Source organism: Trichoderma citrinoviride, assembly GCF_003025115.1.
Source record: "Trichoderma citrinoviride strain TUCIM 6016 unplaced genomic scaffold BBK36scaffold_11, whole genome shotgun sequence".
Lineage (NCBI taxonomy): Eukaryota > Fungi > Ascomycota > Sordariomycetes > Hypocreales > Hypocreaceae > Trichoderma > Trichoderma citrinoviride.
The window spans coordinates 323,576-342,939 of NW_020194719.1; the positions used below are offsets into that span (position 1 = coordinate 323,576).

Genomic DNA, 19,364 nt, shown 5'->3' on the forward strand with positions numbered 1-19,364 from the left:
GAATGATTGCCGTCCATGTCAGATCGGACGAACCCGCGGCGCTTATAATCTCCAGTCTGCTTCTGTGCTACATACATAGTTCAATGTTCTATCATGCACCTTCATTGGGGGGGGGGGGGGGGGGGGGGGGGGGGGCTGACGTCCGCCCTGACGAGTCGGCGCGGATCAATAGACGGAAGCTTCTTCAGCGCCTAGTCGAAGCCCATGATGAAGGGCTGCGCAGATAGTCTATCCATCTTCTCCGCTTCCAAGGCTCTGTTGCGTACAGCCGACTGGCAGAGAAGGGGATAGAATGAGGCATCGGCGGGCAGAAGTTGGGCCGATGGGGGAGGGAGATGGAATGCGCCACGCACCAAATGTAAGAATCATCGATGACCTGCCCTGCCCTGTGCTCGCGTTGATTAGTACGAAGTGGTTTAGATAGTAGTAGCTACAAGTCCCAACGAGCATTTCCATCGTCAAGTTGCAAGAGAGAGCAATCCTCAGTGAGGCGTATCTACCAGATATGCACGAAACGGTGTCGTGCTGATCATGCGCTGCCCGATAGAGCATGAAGCTGACGCAAGCATCAACCACCTTATCTTGAAACCTGCAACATGTTTCTCAAACAGATGGCAGAATCTACATAAAGCAAATCTCGCACACGGCCGCCACAGCAAAGCCTCGTCAGCGCATCGTGCCGAGCCAGTCCAATGGTAGAACTAACACACCCAACGGACAGGGGTGGTGGTGCATCGGGCGACGCTCAGCCGGAATCACGGCACGCCAGCACACGGACATTAGCCTTCTTCCGTCTTCTGCAGCTCTGGAAGATGGAACAAGAGGAAGAAGAAGCCGAAGTCCAACAAAGCCGAAACAAGGGTGTGGCTGAGATGATGATGCTCAGGGCTTCTTGATGGATGTACCGTCAAGTACCGACGAGGCCGCCCAGTCTTCATTTCCCGCTTCCTCGTCGTTTTGTCTCGTCATTATTTCCCGGCTTGGGGCTGGAGATGCATGTCTTGAGTAACACAGCACTGCTTGTGCATTCATTCCCTGGCATCGCCATCTCCAGCTTCATCAAACAGCCGACATCGCCCTCGCCTCTCACCATACTATCCTCCTCCCCCCCACAGCCACTCCAACCCGCGGGCCTCTCTCTGAAGCCCAGGACAGTTGAGCACCAGACTTGACGCCGAATCAGCACAGCCCATGGGTCATCCATCATCATGGCCCAAAGTGCCGTGGACCCGGCGCTGGGCATGCAGGTGCTCCAGCCGCTGTGCCTCACAGGGCCCAGGGCCGTCCACAGCACCGTTGGCGCTCTGCTTCAGTGGGCGCTTCTGCTGGGACAAGTCGCACTGATGAACCGCCACAGCCTCCCTGCTCTCCACTGCCGAGCAGCTGATACCCACTCCAGGCCGCTATCAAACGCTGTAGCCAAGACGGTAGCTTATGCTCGTAGCTATTTCCTGCCCTTCCTTCGCCTTGCGCATTGCTTCGAGTTCCATCAGCAGTAGATTCAATTGGAACCTTGCCGGTACTTGGCAGTACTCCGTGACCCGACGTTTCGTACCCGTACCTGCGCTGTGTCTTTTCATCCTCCAGCTCCCCTTCCTACTCTAATTTCCCATCCTCTCTCTCTCACACACATTCTTCCATTCTCCAACAAACCACCTTCACCCTCGTTTCTTTTCTTGTCTTTTTCCAAACCTTCTCTTTTGAAACTCTCTTTTCTCCATCCAAAAACCTCCGTCGCAGCGCGATTCCAAATCCGATCCCAGCACCAACAATGTCCAGCCAGGAATACTATCAACAGGGCGGCTACCCTCAGCAGCAGCAGGGCGTCTACCCTCCGCAAGGCTACCCTCAGCAGGGCTACCCTCAGCAACCCCAAGCTGTAAATACTCCTCCCCCTTTTCGCTCTATCTCTCTCTCTCTCTCTTCCCCAGATCTCACGATCTCGATCGATTCCCGATTCCAGCAGCTTCTTCCAGCACAAAAAACCGTGGAAACTCGGCAATCGGGAGCGTTGTTCGCATCTTGCAGTCGCATTCGTTACCAGAAGCCAACTTTCAGTCGCTAACCTCGACGCGTCTTCTCCCCCCATCTAGAGCTACGGTCCTCCCCAGGGACAGTACGGCCCCCCTCAGGGCCAATATGGGGCTCCTCCTCCAGGCCAGTACGGTCCTCCTCAGGGCCAGCCGCCCATGCAGTACGAACAGGCGCCTCCCCAGGAGCAGCGCGGCCGCGGCGGCGACCAGGGCTGCTTGATGGCCTGCATTGCCGCCCTGTGCTGTTGCTGCGCCGTCGAAGAGGGTTGCGAGTGCTGGTATGTTTTTTGCTGTTGATTTTCTCTCTCCCCCTCCCCCCTTTTACCCTTCCACTACGCTGTTCCGCTACGCGCGACACCAGGGATCTTTGCGACGGTAAATGTTTCGTGCCATTGGCTAATACGTCGCCCTACCTAGTATCGATCTCTGCGAATGCTTCTTCTAAAATCTCACCAAAACCCACGCATATCGGACACCATAGCGAACCATACCGCAACACGAACGAGGTCCAGCGCGTACGGAGAGCGAAAGAATCGCAATCGAGGAAGCAAACCACTACCTTCCTCCTCTCGATCTGGTCGCGCCATGGTTGGCAATAGGAATTGCACGAAAAGACTGTCATTGAAATTGGAATAACAGGCGCCCGTCTTACTCTTATTTCGCTTGTAATTTTTTGGTTTTGAATCTGTTGCTGTTGTTTTTTATCATCTCATACCCCTCTGTTTTACAACTTATGAAAGATGGGAAGAGAAGACTTGGAGAGGCGGTTCTTGATCTATAATCTGGTGCATTTTTCTAAAGACAGGGTTATGGAGAAAAAGAAAAGAGTCAGAAGAGAAAGAGAGCGTGGTCTTTAAGATATCCAAGAGACATTGCTCGCATGCCGCAATAAACCCGTGCTTTTATCGTTATATTGTATGAAACAATCCGGTCCAAGTGATGAGCAAGCTCACAACTTGACCCCAAGCTTCATTTTCACATGTCAAAAATTGGAATGGAAGAAACGTTTTGTTGGCTCCGCCATCCGCCTGCTAAAAACCTGTGCTCTATGGGAAGCGAATCCATTGGACTACACTACAAATACCAGCCACAATCGGCAATAGAAACATGATATATTTGATTTGTACATCTACCCTCTTCTCTCCTTCCATCTGAAAACCCCCTGAACCAGCAAACTCTGCATGCTTCAACATCTTTGTTGCCCCAAACAACATCCAGCTTGACGTCTTTTTTACTCGTCGAGCTTGACATAGTTGGCAGGGAAGAGACCAGAGTGGCCGCCGTAGTGGCCGAACCACCAATCCTCGTCGGGGAACTCCAGGTTGGTAATGGTAGCGTCCTCGGGGAAACTCAGTTCTGCCACGACAAAAAGTTAGCAATGCCCATGAGAAAGCGTCATCAGTCTAATTCAAGGTTCTTCTCACCGTTATCTTCGGCAGCCTCGTAATCATACAGAGCCGTCGCGGTCGGGCCTGCAGCCGCGTGGGCCGGTGCTGCTGGCTGGGCGGCGGGTGCCGGCGCCGGCTCCGGCTCGTGCGCGGCAACGGGGGCGGCCGGGGGGGCGGGCGCGGCGTCTCCGCCCTCGACAAGCTCGACGTAGTTGCTGGGGAACAGCCCGCTCTCGCCCCTGGCGTTGGTGCCCATCCACCAGTCGTCGTCCACCATGTCAATGTTGGTGACATACTCGCCCTCCACCAGGTCGATCTCGTTGTCCTCGGCCTTCTCGTAGTCGTACTGCACGAGAGCGCGCTTGCCGCCCTGCTGGTCGTCTCGGTCGGCCGCGTGAGCCGCGTGCTCGAACGTCTGCTCGGCCACGGCGCCGGCCGCGGCTCGTGCCAGGTGGCCAGCCTCATGCTCATCCTGGAGCTCCTCTTCTCTGGGAACGGGGACCTGCTCCACGGGAACTGGCGGGGGCGCACGGTCCTCGGGCCTCTCGACGACGGGCTCGGGGCCGCGGGGAATCGGGGCGGCGACACGGATCGGGGACGGCGAGCGCTCCTCCACAGGCTGGTACGCGGTGGGGTCTTCCTCCTCTTCCTCTTCCTCGCCCGCAGGAGCGGGCCGGCTGGGAAGGCCGGGCAGAGCGAAACCTCCGGTCGGCCGGGAGCTGTCGGGGACCGGCGGCGGCGCATGGTGCTCTTCCTCGACGGCTCGTGTCGGCGGCGGAGGGGCGCCGGCGCCAATGGGAGCGGTGTTCTTGAAACGATCTCTCAGGGCGGACACGCCTGAGGGAGCCGAGCCCTCTTCCTCGGCGGCCTCTCTGGTCTCCTCTTGCTCATGCTGGTCTGAAGAATCGGCGGCACCTCGCGTGGCACCTCCGGTCTGCACCGGAGCCCAGCTCTTGCCCGTGTAGCCGCTCTTCCAAGAGGAGCCACCAGTCTGCTGAGCAGCTTGCGATGGCGCCGCCGGGGTGGGAACGCTTCCGATGCTTCCGCCCTCTCTGGCCTTCTTCTCAGCCCAAATCTGAGCCGGGGTCTTGCCGCCTTGATCCGCAAACGTCCGGCTAGCAGCTCCGACGGGAGGGGCAGCCGGGGCAGCCGGGCCACCGAATCCAAGACCACCGGGAGTCGGGGCCTTGGTGCCGGTGAATGCGGATGCTCCGGACCACTTCTTCGCAACGGTGGGCTTAGGGAGGGAGGTCAGCCGCGCGGCACTTGGCTGCGAGAAGGCGGCTGCTCGGTCAGACAAGGATTGTTGGGTGGTTTCCTGCTCTTCTCCTGCTCCAGATGATGGTGTTGGTTTCTGTGCCTTGGCCCGAATGGCAGCAATATCGACCTTTCCGACAGGTTCATACGCTCCCTTGACCGGCGTGGGCCTGTCGTCACCGGTCTTCTGAGCCTGTGCCCTGATGGCCGCAATGTCAACCTTGCCCACAGGCTGGTAGCCGCCTCCGACGACATCAGACGAGCCCGTCTCCTGTCGGGGCACGCCAGCGAAGCGCGAAGGCTCCTGCTTCTGACTTGTGAGCTCTGCCATGTTCACCTTGGTCGGCTGGTAGGCAGGGGCGACTTTTTCGATCTGGGTTCGAGTAACAGGGGGCGCGTCGGCTCCCCATCCATCCGCATCGACAGCGGCTTCTTTCCGTGATCGAGCAGCAAGAAGGGGGTCGACAGGACGGCCGGCCGAGGCTGAGGGTGTGAAGACGGGCTTGGACTTGACAGGCGGAGGAGCGGATGCGGCCACTCCCGCGGAGGACCCAGCCGAGTACTTGGCGCCCGACGCGTCGGCAACCTTGCGCATGATGGCTTCAGGATCCAGGTCGCTTTCGGAGCGGGCGGTGATTTGCACGTGGTAGCCATGGAGGATCTTGGACACGGCCGCCAAGTGGCTTGTGAAGTAACCCTTTGTGCGTTCAGGAACACCTCCTCCGCACCAGCCGATGAGGATGAACTTGGGAAGGCCCGAGTTGGGATCCCTGACCTTTGCAAAGGCGAACTGGATTCGGCCCTCGCTAAAGTCTTCGAAGAGCTCGGAGAGCTCGCCATCTGGACACATCATTAGCATCTTGCATCGGTGAGTGCCAAGCGCAAGGGCTCGTCAACAGGCTTGCGTACCGCCCGTGCTTTGGACCTTGAGAATGCTCTCCTTGGCGCCGCTGTCCTGGAAGGCGTTGACCAGGGGCGCCTGAACAGAGAAGAGGGCCCATTGAGCGTGCGTGGGCGAGCCGGATGAGGGCGCTTCTCCGCCAACAACAGCATTGTAGCTGCTCTTGATGGAGGCGCCGTTTGTAGAGGTGTTGAGGGACGCCATCTCGAGGCAGGTTTATCGCGGACGTATAGCGACCGAGGTCAATGTTGGAGGGAGATTCGACGTAGACGGACGCAGGGCGTGTGATCCGAACGGATGATTGGAGAGGGATTGCGTCCCAGGAGCTCCGCTCAGCAATGGCTAAGGTGGTGAGGCTCCGTTAGCATCCAGCTCAGGGGAGACTAGCAGAAGTCCGGGAAAGGCTGGGCTTCTCACACAATCACAGCCAACGGCGGTTCGTCCGGCAGCAGCCCAATAAATAGTAGCAGCGGCTCAGTAGGAGAGAGAAAGGAGGAGCCGTGCAAAGGTTCGGGCACAAACAGAGAGCAAAGGGGGGATGTTCGGGGATTCGTGGACCTGACCTGAGCCAAGCTGGCAGAGCTGATGGCGGGACATGCGTCGACGCTGCGTGGCGCCGAGGCGGGGACGAATAAGCGTGGCAGGCTGCGTAGATGCATAGCCCCGGGGGAAGCAGGTGGGGGATATGCGCGTACCGGGTCGTGGCCAGCTAGGGGGAGCTCAAATGACGCAGCAATGCCCCTCTCTGGCTGGTCTTTTGGCCTTGATTCCAGCAGCTGTATTACAGTACTCGTAATACATGTACTGCCCTGTACCTGAGCGTTTCCCGGCAGCGCTAATCATCATCTTCTTCTATTCCTGTTCTCTTGATGCCTGAGCGTGTGAAATTAAGCTCAGATCAAGGTTGGACTATCCAGGGGATGGTGTCAAATGCTGCAGCCTAACGTGATATTAGCAAAAGAAATGGCAATAACCTGAAATTGGTGCCTAACGTGAGAACTTTCCTTCCATGTCCATTGTTACCGAGTCGCTCATTAATGAAGCCCGGAGTCCACGTAACGTCCATGGCGGAGTAACACCCCGACGACTTCGCAGGTACGAGTACGTTTACATACGCGGATTCGTGGAGGCCTCATTACGTCCAACCAGTACTGGATTCAAGCTTGACTGGCTCTCATCTAAGAGTAATCACTGGAAACAAATCACGATCCATCGAATAGACGAAACATGTTGCCTTGCATTCGTCACTGCTGTCCCGATGCATAGGATCGATACCTGTCCCCCAAGACGTATGCAAGGGGAGCATAACAGTTGGGCACTGGTGCTGCAAGATCTGTCAGTATTACGGAGTACCCTATCACTTTTTCGAGTCTCATTTCGGAGTTGGACTCTTGTTCCACGCCGTGCTATATTCGACCTTGGAAGGTGTCGGAACTTCAGAGGAACGAACGAAGCCGAAAGGGAAGGGGTTTGGACTGTCGCACCGGGCACAAGTGATGGAGGCTCGATCATGCAATGTCAGCCTTGGCCCTTGGAGCTGCGAAGCCACTTCTTTCGAGTAAATTCAGCCTGGAGACGTACATTCTGTCTCGCCGCTACTACTAGATTCATTCTCCAAAGTACCTCTAATCACACGCTCAGGTACGAGTGCACCCTTTTTGGCTGGGGGCGGCTGACAGCCAATCGGAAGGATTCCCAAGCCCGATCAAGATTGGAAGTGGAAGTATCAGCTGAACCTGAACGCCCTGAATGTTTTCAATATGCTGTACAGCAGACTTTGCAATGAATGGAGCTGTTCATTTGGGATGTAATGAAGAGACGCTTCTCATGTACCATTTGAGGATGTTGGTAGCTGGTGCTTTGCAGCAGGGCTTAAGCATTGGCCCTCGAGAGTTAACGTGCATCTCTGTTGCTACCCTACGATGTTGAGGGGAAGACAAGTCATGACGACCCCATCGGGCATGGTGCCCCGAATTGAAAGATCAAGATTGAAAAGTTTCAACTTCATAAACAAGGTTTGAACACCAAGCACTCGGTTTACCATCTCCATTCCCGTGGCGACTCATGGAATCCTAGATAAGGTACGGATCTAGCTCTGAAGCACTCTTCGTTCGTCGCCTTAGTACTTCATGCAGTACCCAGTAGTGATATCTCGTATATAAGATACATCAAACGTAAAACAGTCAACTAGGTACCTCCTATGTAGCTATCAACTCAAACATCAATGCTTCATATTAGATTCTGCCTCTTCCATGCCCGTCCCGTCCTCTCGAGAACGCCACCTTATATAAGAGCTGGCTCGTGTGCGCCTTCCAAAGGCTTCCACCAGCCACACCGGTGTCCAGCTATCAACCAACGGCCCTGATTTGAAATGCCTGCGATGACCTACTTCCTCCAGCACTTGCGCCATCAGTTCTTACCCCGCTAAAAATCCAACCTTGAGAGCCCATTACCCCAATACTACTAAGACCACAACCACGACAAGGCCGATTTTCGCCGTCTTTCGCCCACGATTTGCCAGCATCAGCATCCGTCACCGCGCAAGTCCTCGACTGTGACCAAGGCCAAGATGTCGACGATTACCCCGATTGAGACCGACGAGCAGTGGCAGCAGCTGCTCAGCACTGCACCCGCCTCAACCCTCATCATCGCCTCCTTCCACGCTCCCTGGGCGGCACCATGTGCGCAGATGGCCACCGTCCTGTCAACGCTGGCATCCGAATATCCCGTCACCGACCCCCCGAGCACCAAGTGGGTGTCCATCAACGCCGAAGATCTCAGCGACATCAGCGAAGCCTACGACGTCACGGCCGTTCCCTACCTGGTGCTGCTGCGGAACCGCCAGGTCGTCGAGACTGTCAGCGGCAGCAGCGCCGTCAAGGTGCGGACGGCCATCGAGAAGCACGCCAAGAAGGACGGAAGTGCGACACAAGATGCAGCGGCGCCCAACGGGGTCGCTGAGGCGGCTCAAGTCGCCCAGCCCGATGCCGCTGCCGTCGATCCGGTCAAGCAGAAGGAGGAGCTGTTCAAGCGCCTGGACGATCTGGTCAAGGCCGCCCCCGTAATGCTCTTCATGAAGGGCACACCCAGCGCTCCCCAGTGCGGATTCTCACGGCAAATGGTTGGAATCCTGCGGGACCACTCTGTCAAATACGGTTTCTTCAACATTCTTGCCGATGATGATGTCAGACAGGGTCTGAAGGAGTATGCCGAGTGGCCTACATTCCCACAGCTGTGGGTGGATGGCGAGCTTGTCGGTGGATTGGATATCGTAAGTGCCGTGATATCAAGCCTCATGATATTTTGGCTGACGTTTGATACAGGTCAAGGAGGAACTCAGCAGCAACAGCGACTTTTTCAAGCCCTACAGCGTCAATGCTGAAGAAACGGCGGCATAAAGAAGATATCAAAAGGAAGACCGTCAGCAACGCTTCCTCACGCTTCCATCTTGGACAGGAGGATAAAACTCTCCACTACCGGCGGAGCTGCGACCCGGAGCGATATCGAAATGGACCGGCCTCTCACATCACATCGAGTTGCGTGCCATTGCAGTGCTGGGAGTGTCGGAAGGCTAGATGCGTAGAACGAGAGCATCGGAAGCGGTTGCCCCCTCCATGTTGTGCTGTTGGATGAGCGAGTCTGGAATTGGAAGATGATACCTGTGGTTGAAGCGCCCACAACTGCGTTATGAGAGTCAAGTATGCCTGGGCAGGAGCGAAAAAGCCCTTTCTGGGATGTGTGTGTTTTGTAGGTAAAAGTCAGAGGAGGAAACAAAATGATGAACTGAACAGAGTAATGTCAAAAATAGTAACTTGTCAGATGCGAGCATTCGTTGGCATGTTGCGTGACAACAGTACTACATTAGTTGAGAGCATGGGTTGACAACTGCCGCTGGTTGTGAAGGCCTGTATTGATTTAGTTGCATTGACTTGGGAACCAACCAGCTTTAAGTCGCAATCAACCTACTTACACCAAGCACTTCCCACGACACACACGGACATTCAAACAACCCTACGAGCTTATCTAAGGTAGGTAGATAGTAACCTCGAATGCTCGCATGTACTGACAGTACAACGAATACTACGCACAGGTGCAACTACGCACAGGTGCAAGCCGGGTTGCTCATCCTTCGTCCTGAAGCTGTTCCCGTGGCATCGGTATTCCCACTGCCGCTAGAACACTCCAGGCTGCCACAAAAGAAGAAAAAGAGGAGCCCCGATGGAAACGAACTCCCAAGCAATAAGCGGAGGTTCCATGGCTTCGTCTCTCGCCATCATTGGACGGATATGTTAAGGGGGGGTTAAGGTTCTTTTTCTCTGCTGACGAACGGCGCTAAAAACCGACAGCTCTGTTTTTCTCCCTCTTCCCTGTGCATGCATGTGGGCGAATGAGTGAGTCACAGATTGGAGGTTAGAGGATCGAGGTGCAGCTAGATAGGGGAGTACGTCAACTGGCAGCAGCCTTGTTCCTACCCTCCGTTACCCTCCGTTACCTTGTCAACTTGTCAACTTGTCTGCTTGTCTACTGACCGGGGGTTCCATTTCTCTTCTGATTCTCCCCCCTCTTTCGTATCGTGCGAGATTGTGCATGAGATGGGCTCTGCAACGGACGGCTTACTTCCGAGCCTGTCGCATAAATTCTCCGCCGCGAAACGAAGGCGACCGAAGATGCTTCGGTGATTCCTTAAGTAATACAGCGGACTTTATGCATCATACGTTGGCATCAGCCAACAACTAATACCTATCTGAACGAGATCAGAACCTTAGAATTAGTAATACGCTTAGCTTAGCCAAAACGCTGTTTCAACGAGGGTTGCCGGTCAAATGACGGGGGAGGCTTTTCCTCTGCTTGTCTTATCCTTAAGCTGGAAGTACATGGAAGACTGCAACGTGCAGGGAGAGGTACTATCGCGGTGCCAATGGATCAATAAACGGGCCGCCGCAAGCTTCCCCATAGCTCGGGTCCGTTGACTGGCCATGAATGCCGTGCACTAACACGGGGTACATGCGGTGGCTGAGCTGACAAAGCAGCTGCGCGTTGTAGATGAGTTCTATCCTCCTCAAGACCTCAGGGTGTTGTGTCTGCTGCGGGTTTGATGCGCAGTGCGGTGAGCAGTGCAGATGGACTCTGTCGCGATGATTACAGTCAATGTTTGAGAAGATTTGGTACTGGAAGTTTTGTCTGCACTCGAGATATACAGTCGCCGTGATAACGCCCGCATAAGAGACATGACAGCGTGGAATGAGAAGTTGAGGCTATGCTTCTGCTAAAAGGCTGCTACTACTAGCAGCGCAACCCTCGGGCGCCGCGAAGCTGCAATACACCACAGGGGCCGGAGTACTGATGTAAGATGCATGTACCATCTCCTAGTGCTCGACTTGCGGTACGGTAGTCGTAGTCTTCACAGCAACTGGATCGGGCGACGCTCACGCCCCCGGGCTCGACACCACTTCCCTGCTGCCCCCCACCACCGCGACTCTCGGGGTTCCTTTATTATATTTTGTGCTTGAAGCTCCAACTCCGGCGGATGTCTTCCGTCTTCTCTTCCTCTCTTCCTCTCCGACCTCGAGCCTTGTCTCCTTCTCTGTCCTCGTTGATTCTCTCGATAGAGTCTCCCGTATGACCGGACCAGCTCCTCCACTTTACCGTTTCCGTCTCTAAGTCCACCGCAAACGCCTTTGGACGCCCCTCTCCAACTGAACTCTCCAACTGAACTGATCGCCTGCCGTATCAAGCCACCCAGGCAATCCCGCACGCTTCTCGTCTGATTTCTCTTCGAGGCCGCGCAACTTTGTGGCATCTCCAGTTCAGGTCTTGACACCAGTTTCCCCCCTCGCATTCGCATCTGCAGCCCGAAGCCCCGGATCGCCTTTTTATTTCCGGCGAATGCAGTCTTTCCGTGACAGCTGCCGGCTGATCCTCTAGACGGCCAGCGTTCTTCTACTTATCGTCGCATCGAGTCGCTGCTTCGACTCCCTCCTTTTCAAGGCCTGACTGCTTTCTAGCAATTGACAGGCTGCCTCTCCCGCCTCCTCCGAAGCTCTCAGAGGTCTAATATATGCGCCGCATCAACCATAACCGGCAAGCCGCTTGTGAGGCCGGCTGAAGATCAGAGCATCGCGGTGTGATCCTTAACTCCGAATCGCCTCATCAGCCAACGGCGGTCCTTTGAGCCTACGAGAACTCCTCGGTGCCGCCCGCCAGTCTTCCACGATGACGCCCACTCCGCCTTCGACCAACTCTTCTGCCGGGGGCCGCTCCCCTGAAGAGCAGTTTCGCGTTGTGAGGAAGAGGAATCGCGTGCCTCTGAGCTGCTACCCATGCAGGACAAGAAAGTACGTTGTTATCTCCGCATTGCCCACAGACGAGAGTGTAGGTTTTGCTAACCTCTTATGTAGATTGTGAGTGCCAGACCGCGCGCTCGGATAGAACGACTTGACCGACTGAGCAGCGAGCTGCATCCTTTTGTATGTTTCTGCCGACTAACACAGTGTAGGAAATGCGACCGAAACCACCCGTGCAGCAACTGCACCAAGCGAGAGGGCATGGACACATCGTCATGCTCATATGCAGCGCCGGCAACCCGAAAGAAGAGCCAGAACCAGGTCGACGCAACTCCCGATGACATGCAGAACAGGATCGACCGGTTAGAAGGCCTTGTCTTGTCTTTGATGCATGGCGGGGCTAATGTAGACCCTGCTTCAGCCGCTGCGGCTGGCCGTGCTGCCTCCACGTCCCAGTCGTTGACCGACAGCGGCTCCTCTGCCAAAGTCGGCCGCAATGAGGGCGTGACAATGGATGGAGAGGACAGTGACTCGGAAGATGCACTCGCAGCCTCGTTGGGCGTCTTGAAAGTCGACCCCGACAAGGGCAAGTCGATGTACATCGGCCAGGAGCATTGGCATACGCTTCTAGCGGACATTGCCGAGGTCAAGAACTATTTCATGTTCCACAAGAAGGAGCTGGAGACGAGCTACGAGCGTGTCAGGCTATCCAAGCCAATGGCTGCCCGCGAGGGTCCGACGCTGTTGCTTGGAGCCTTGCCGGCATCAGAGATTGAACTCCGTGCCGAACTGCCTCCCAAGTCCAGCATCCTGACCTTGTGTAGCCGCTACTTCAACTCCATGGACAACGCCGTGTGCATAATACACGGGCCGACCTTTTTCAAGCAGCTCAAGAGTCATTGGGAGGATCCGTCAAAAACACCAATCATGTGGCTAGGGCTGCTATATTCCGTGCTTACCCTCGCAATGCTGAGCTATCACAAAGTGGGCGATGAGCCTCCTGAGTGGAGGGGCCGGACCCTGGAGCTGGCATCGCAATATCGGCTGAGGACGGTGCAGTGTCTGATCAAGGCAGACTATACGAAACCGGTCGAATACACCGTTGAGGCCATGCTTCTCTACGTTTTTGGAGAGTACTCCTCTCGGTGGGATGCCGACCTTGGGCTGTGGTTGATTGTCTCTGTCATCACCAGGATAGCCTTCCGCATGGGATACCATCGGGACGCGAAATGGTTCCCAAATCTCACCCCATTTCAAGCTGTAAGTAGTGGATCTTTGAGACTGTGCTCATGGTTGGACAAGCGGCTGATGCCAGACAATGCAGGAGATGAGAAGAAGATCGTGGGCGCTGGTGCGCATGTCCGATGTCATCTTTTCGCATCAAGTATCATTGCCCAACATGATTTACGAAAACGACTGCGATACTCAGCTTCCGAACAACCTGTTTGACGACGAGTTTCACCCAGACACCAAGGAATTGCCGCCTTCGCGCCCTGCCTCGGAACCGACACCGATATCGTACATGATTGCCAAAGTGAAGCTCTGCTCTGAGCTGGGCAACATCATGCAAGCGACTACCATGGTGGGAAAGACTGTCCCCTACGACGAGATTATTCGGTTCGATGCAAAGCTTCGCCAGATCATGCAGGAGCTGCCCCCTCATCTACGACTCGGTGCATTGGAAGCGTCCCAGGACCCGGTGACGTTGATTATTGCCCGGTATAACGTTGATATTCTGTACCAGAAGATCCTCTGTCTGCTACATCGGAAATATCTGGCAAAGGCCCAGCACAACCCGCGATACGCCTTCTCGCGGCGCGCTGCTATCGAAGCCTCTCTGCAAGCGCTGGATCATCTGGCCAAGCTTCATCGCGAATCCCAAGGCAACGGTCGGCTGCGATCCGTTTCATGGTACATCAAGTCGATCGCGACAAAGGAGTTTACCTTGCCGGCCATGCTCCTTGTTCTGGATCTTCACTATGACAACATGGCGGCACAGGCCAAGACTTCCCCAGAGGAAGGCATTTTCTTATACACTCAGGAGCAACGCAATAAAATGATTGGCGCTCTTGAGACTGCCCGATCTATCTGGGCAGATCTTGCCAACAGCTCCATGGAAGCATTCAAGGCCACCAAAATCATCGAAATCATGATGGAGAAGATCAAAGTGCCCCCTTCTTCAAGTACAATGGATTCCAACAGCGATCCGTTATCGAGTCGGACTGATTCCCTGTCTGCCTCCATCGTGGGCTCACAAATCGACCCAACACCCATGTCTTTCGTTGGCTCGCCATTGGGGATACCTGGCGTTGGTCTTGGTGGGCAAGACTCGTTCATGCAGAACAACGCTTTCATGGGCATGGACTTTGGGGTCCGGGGTGCGAACGCGCCCGATTTCCAGCAATTCGATGCTCTCAACGCTGGGGGGGCCGCCTCTCCGCTGTCCATGTTTACCAACCTGGGCGGCACTGGGGTAGGCGACCTGGCCAACTTGGACTGGGTAAGCTCTTTAAACCCCTTGCCGTACGTGAAGGACCACGGGCTAACCTTTGGTAATCATAGGGGGCATTTGAGAACTACACACAAATGACGACTTGGGGAGCCGACCAGAGCTTCCAGATTTACGGCAACGTAGATCCGTCGTCTACAGAACAGGGGCTCGGCGATGGCATGTTGAACGGAACTGACAACACGCAGCAGTAACTTGGAATGTACGAAGGACTGGACATATCGGACATTTGTCGTGTACAATTTAGAGCTCATTCGTTGGACATATCGGTCAGGTTGTTGATTTTTGGATGACGCCTGCCAGGTGCCTCTACGGCAGGAGTGACTATAGCTATCTCTATCGAAGACTCGCTTCTCTTCTCCCTGCTTCATGAAGACGAATACCTTGGATGGTTCTTCTTCCCCGAGATCTCACGTTGGAGAGCGTCATGACGTCAAACAACCAGATGCCCGTCTTTGCTTAATCATCTCTATCGATAAGCTGCATTTCCTAATTGCGTTTGTCGGGCTCTTTTCCATTGGCTCTTCGCTATTGGAGCTCTGGAGTTATAGGGGATCTGACGCTCTGCCACTGCTGCTGCAGCCAAGCACAGACCAAAAAGCTCCGAAGGCAACTCAAGGGCAAGCTCCTCCTTCCTTATGTTTACCTTTCATCTCAACCTTTCTTTTCCCCTCACTCTTCTCTTCTCTTCTCTTCTCTGTTCTTCCCTTCTCCCCTTCATCGTACCACTTTTGCCATCACTGGAGCTTCCCATCTTCTTTCTGATGATATTCCAACCTGCTCGGCAGTTGCTTGCTAGGACTGTTTAGCAGGGGTTGGATCCCTTGCATCTCTCCTGCAGCATCACCCGGGCGCTGTGTATCTGTCCCAGGCACTTCTTTCATTCAAGTCGTTACCCATTCAACACCAGTTGATTTTCCCTCTTCAGCCATGGACGGGCTTCCACGGAGGCCCGAGGTTGATGCCAGCCTATTGTTTCTGCAGAAGCTCGACGAAGAGCGAGTCCTGAACCAGAAGCCCAAGGACTCGCAGCATTCACTCGCTTCATCAGAGACTGGCAGTAGCAGCACCATGGATCACGTAAATGGTGCTGACAGGAAAAGGAAACGGGCGGTTAACTTGGGTTCAAACGAAGACGGAGCTGTCAAGAGGGTCAAGGTTACCTCTACTGGACAAGATCTTCTTGCTCTCGTTGGCACTGCTCAGTATTCGCGCTACGATATCTCGCAGCATCTCCCAGCGGAGGTGTGGCAGCATATCTTTACCTTTCTGCCTCCACTTTCTCTTGGGAAGTTGCTGTGTGTCAACCGATTGTTTCACAGATATCTTGATCCTGCTTCCCCCTTCAAGGTTTCTGCCCCAGACTCCAAGCTGCCTTCTTCATTGCCTAAGCTGTCACCAAACAATCTATGGCGAGCATCGAGACGTTTTCACTGGCCGAACATGCCCTCGCCGCTTAGTGGAAAATCCGAACTGGACATGTGGCGGTTTGCCTGTTTGCAGTCTTGCCAATTTTGCGGTCAGGTGGATGAAAACGACTATACTGGAGATCCCTTGCCATGGAGCCGCGGACCCGGTAATGATATTGTGTCGCCCATCTTCCAGTTCTTTGTCGCTTCGTGCGGGCAGTGCTTGGTTGAGCATAGCGTCAAGGTAAGTGCGGTACCCCAAGCCTCCCCTTAGTGGCCGTCTATCTACTTGCTGGCTGACATGAAGTTTTGCAGGAAGTCGATCTGCTTTTGTCAGCGTTGAATCCTTCATTCGTCGCAGCCGGCGCTCCTATGGTCTTCCTGACGGCCGACTTGAATGTTGTCCCTCGTCAAATATTGCGCAATGCGCCAATACCGACCGATGTTCAGCTGATGAAAGTGTTTTGGCCTGCTCAACTGGAGAGCCTCCAAGCTGAACTTGAAGACGCCAGACGATTTGGCGCCGCAGCTGCTGAAGAATGGATCAAAGGCCTAGAGAGTCGCGGAGTCGAAGCCATTCGTGACGCTTCTCGATGGGATAGTTGGTATCTTTCGGGAGGAGTCTGCCAAATGCGCAGGCGTTCCTCTTTTGCTCAGTCAGCTGCTCCCTCCAACGGTCGACATGTTCAGCGTGTCGAAGGTCTGCAAACCCGAAAAGAGATTAACGAACCCAAATCCAAGAGACGAGCGGATATAGAAGCTCGTGCTGCGCAGCTTCATCCTCCCATTCTCCCAGCCGTTCTTCATAAGCTCCAAGCCTTTCAAGTGGCTTCTGAGATAAATACACCACTTGACGACAATGAATGGAAGGTATTGAAGCTTATACTCTTGGACCAGCGGGACAAGGCAGAACAAGGAGGGAGAAAAGCTGCACCGAATACCAAGGCTACTCATAAGTACCCAACTCGAAGCAAAGGAAAGGACTTCAAGGAGTCTGCGCTTCAAGCTCCGGAGGATGTTGACACCATGATACAAATTGAACTATCCAAACTCTCAGACCAAATTATCAACGGCCAATGGGATAAAGGACGAAGCATCAAGAAGGAGAATTGTGCAGACTTCGCCTCGCAAGTGCTGACCTACGTCCACAAAAACTTCTACGCAAACTCTTCCAAGGCCAAAAGATCCTCGACGCGAAGACTAACTATAGAGGATATGAGATGGATATTCGCTCAAAAAATTGCGCCGCTTACCGACCCTCACGGGAAAGAAATATTCGCGTGCAACAGATGTCCAACGTCCAGGCCCTACGCGCTTCAAGGCGTCATCCAGCACTACTGTCAGACACACTGCGAAACGGGGGTGAAGATGTCCAGGCATTGGAAAGCAGAGTGGACTGCGGAGCTTCCATTCAAGCCAGCTTCGGCTGCAGAAGGTCAATCTCTCAAGCACAAGCACACCCCAGAGATGGGCCATGATATCCTTACAAAAAGGGACGGCGCTCTGGCCAAAGATGTAGCAATCGCTTGGCGTACACTGAAGAGTGTTCAGAACATACCCATCTCGGTCAGAGTGAGTGCCGCAGTTTACTTTGCTGCCAAGCGGTACCAAGAGTTATACCAGGAGCCAGCGCCATTGAAGCTATTGTGCACTGGAAAGTGTTCCAAAGTCATCGCTGTGGGAGCGTGCTTGACTTGCAATGTTTGCAAGCAGAAGTCAGCTGCAGAAGGGACTAGGCTTTCTAAACAGTTTAAACTGCGTGGCTTGGCCCATCATTGTCGCCAGACTCATGAGCGCGTTGATTGGCCTATGGGCATGGTCTGGGTGCCAGACTTGTGCCTATCGCAGGACGTTCGAGCCGCCATCCAGAAGAATAGGCCAGTTTTCCAGCTGATATCTGATGCTTTGCCATGGTTATTTGAGGACGAGCAAGAAATGGACCAGCGTGACCCCGTTCCCATGCAGAGTCGGCAGGCTCCTCTCGGTGGTACGAAAGAAGCGAATGATGCAGTTACTGGGCCGTCAACTTATCTCTATCCTGCCGGAAGTCCGATATTGACTGGTGAACCGCTTCATCTGTTCCCATCAAGCGCTGTGTACTCTGCACCAGACATGGCCCCTAGGGAGTTGGCAAACAAGTCCGCCATCGCGTCTGGGCCGAATAACCACGAGACAGAATATGAATACCGCGAAGCACCAGACAGGATGATGGCTCACTACACTACTGTGGAAGCCGGGGATCGCAAAGAAGCATATGTCAGTTCAAGGAGCGTCGGTCCAAGACATGCTGTGCCAGAACCAAGGAGCTATGTGGAAGCTTATTACATCCACCGTGAGTACGAGCCTCACGCCAGAGAGACGTCGGTCAGCTATCCGTATTATCCCGACATGGAGCGGCAGAGACAGCAGATCCCTGCGACAGTTGAAGTTCGACACACCAGCCGGCAACCCTGCACAACCAGATATTACAATCCGCCTATGTCTTCCACGGCCTACCACTATGCTGAACCCATTCGGTCCTACGACAGATATGACCTTGTGGGCGTGCGAAACTTACCGAGTGAGCACTATTTTGAACATCATCTTGCTTATCGCAGGCAGAGAACTACCCCGATGCCGGCTATCTCAGGTATGCCCGCCGGGAACTATGTTGATACGGCACCTGCATCACGGGTGTATAAAGCATATCCTTCAGGACATCAGCTGGTCGAAAGAGTGTCTAGGGAGGTGGAGTGTGATCTAGAGTAGGGCCCTCACACGAGGGGATTTTAACCCTTTTCCTTTTTCTCGTTCTCGCTGCAGGTCGACCGCATCGGAAAGGGCGTACGGATTATACGAATTGCAATGTTGTTTTCTTGGCATGGAGGCAAAGGGTAGCGAAAGGCAAGAGGCGACATGTATGAGTACTTTGTAAGAGTAAGAGTCATCGAGACATTAATCAACGTTTTGACCACGGTTACGCTTTGATGATACGGCGCTGAGTATATATTTCCTATTATTGGAGACGTGGCAAAAGTCGAGCGGTGTAGTCGTAGAGATGTATAAGAATCGCTTGTAGGAGCCAGCCAGGGTTACGGAAATCCATCCACCCATCCATCCTCCTGCCTCCTGCCCCTCCAATTGCCTTGAAGCATCATGTACAGATTTTGTTTACACATCCAAGAGGAACCTCCCCATTTGAGGTCACGTACTCCTACATCACCTCTTTTTTTTCACTTCCTCATCTCAATTTTCATCCTCATTTCCCATCCTCCTGTTCTTCCTCGTCCGCCGCCCTCTTTATGCTTTCGTTAAGAACCCCCCGTGACGCCTCATTGAATCGTCCCCCTTTCGTGTTTTCTTTTGAGAGACAACCTACCGCTTTGTTTTTTTTATACAGACATGTGACCTCCCAGTTCCTTTTTTCTTCTTTTATCCATGTGTATTCCACCCATCCTCTCTCTCCCTTTGTCCCTTTTTCCTTCCGCACCTTGGAATGACACTTGACGGATATTCTTCAAGTCAAGGAAAAGAACAAAAGAAAACCCAGAAAAGGCTGGAAAAAGAGAGAGAGAGAGAGAGAGGACATCGGATGCTTAAAGCA

The 19,364-nt window shown here is 54.1% G+C and overlaps 5 protein-coding genes across 5 annotated transcripts; 4 read left to right on the forward strand and 1 right to left on the reverse strand.

The window, feature by feature from the left end:
• Window positions 1–1,768: 1,768 nt before the first annotated feature.
• Window positions 1,769–2,478, forward strand: BBK36DRAFT_142208 (hypothetical protein; the record flags this gene model as incomplete). Its single annotated transcript, XM_024897491.1, has 3 exons — window positions 1,769–1,879; window positions 2,094–2,311; window positions 2,451–2,478. The coding sequence occupies 3 exons, from the start codon at window positions 1,772–1,774 to the stop codon at window positions 2,476–2,478; spliced, it is 354 nt and encodes a 117-aa protein (XP_024747465.1).
• Window positions 2,479–3,264: 786 nt separating this feature from the next.
• Window positions 3,265–5,783, reverse strand: BBK36DRAFT_1142980 (hypothetical protein; the record flags this gene model as incomplete). Its single annotated transcript, XM_024893561.1, has 3 exons — window positions 3,265–3,389; window positions 3,458–5,518; window positions 5,588–5,783. The coding sequence occupies 3 exons, from the start codon at window positions 5,781–5,783 to the stop codon at window positions 3,265–3,267; spliced, it is 2,382 nt and encodes a 793-aa protein (XP_024747466.1).
• Window positions 5,784–8,148: 2,365 nt separating this feature from the next.
• On the forward strand, window positions 8,149–8,977 carry BBK36DRAFT_57462 (glutaredoxin; the record flags this gene model as incomplete). The annotated part of the gene is made up of 2 exons (XM_024898284.1): window positions 8,149–8,850; window positions 8,903–8,977. The coding sequence occupies 2 exons, from the start codon at window positions 8,149–8,151 to the stop codon at window positions 8,975–8,977; spliced, it is 777 nt and encodes a 258-aa protein (XP_024747467.1).
• Window positions 8,978–11,792: 2,815 nt separating this feature from the next.
• BBK36DRAFT_1124732 (N-terminal binuclear Zn cluster-containing protein) lies at window positions 11,793–14,566 on the forward strand (the record flags this gene model as incomplete). Its single annotated transcript, XM_024891189.1, has 5 exons — window positions 11,793–11,914; window positions 12,076–12,508; window positions 12,539–13,123; window positions 13,188–14,363; window positions 14,426–14,566. 5 exons carry the CDS (start codon window positions 11,793–11,795, stop codon window positions 14,564–14,566), a joined length of 2,457 nt encoding a protein of 818 aa, XP_024747468.1.
• A 736-nt stretch (window positions 14,567–15,302) lies between these two features.
• Window positions 15,303–18,529, forward strand: BBK36DRAFT_1170724 (hypothetical protein; the record flags this gene model as incomplete). The annotated part of the gene is made up of 8 exons (XM_024895481.1): window positions 15,303–16,025; window positions 16,097–16,465; window positions 16,679–17,353; window positions 17,384–17,662; window positions 17,705–17,875; window positions 17,909–18,091; window positions 18,125–18,145; window positions 18,182–18,529. The coding sequence occupies 8 exons, from the start codon at window positions 15,303–15,305 to the stop codon at window positions 18,527–18,529; spliced, it is 2,769 nt and encodes a 922-aa protein (XP_024747469.1).
• Window positions 18,530–19,364: the final 835 nt, after the last annotated feature.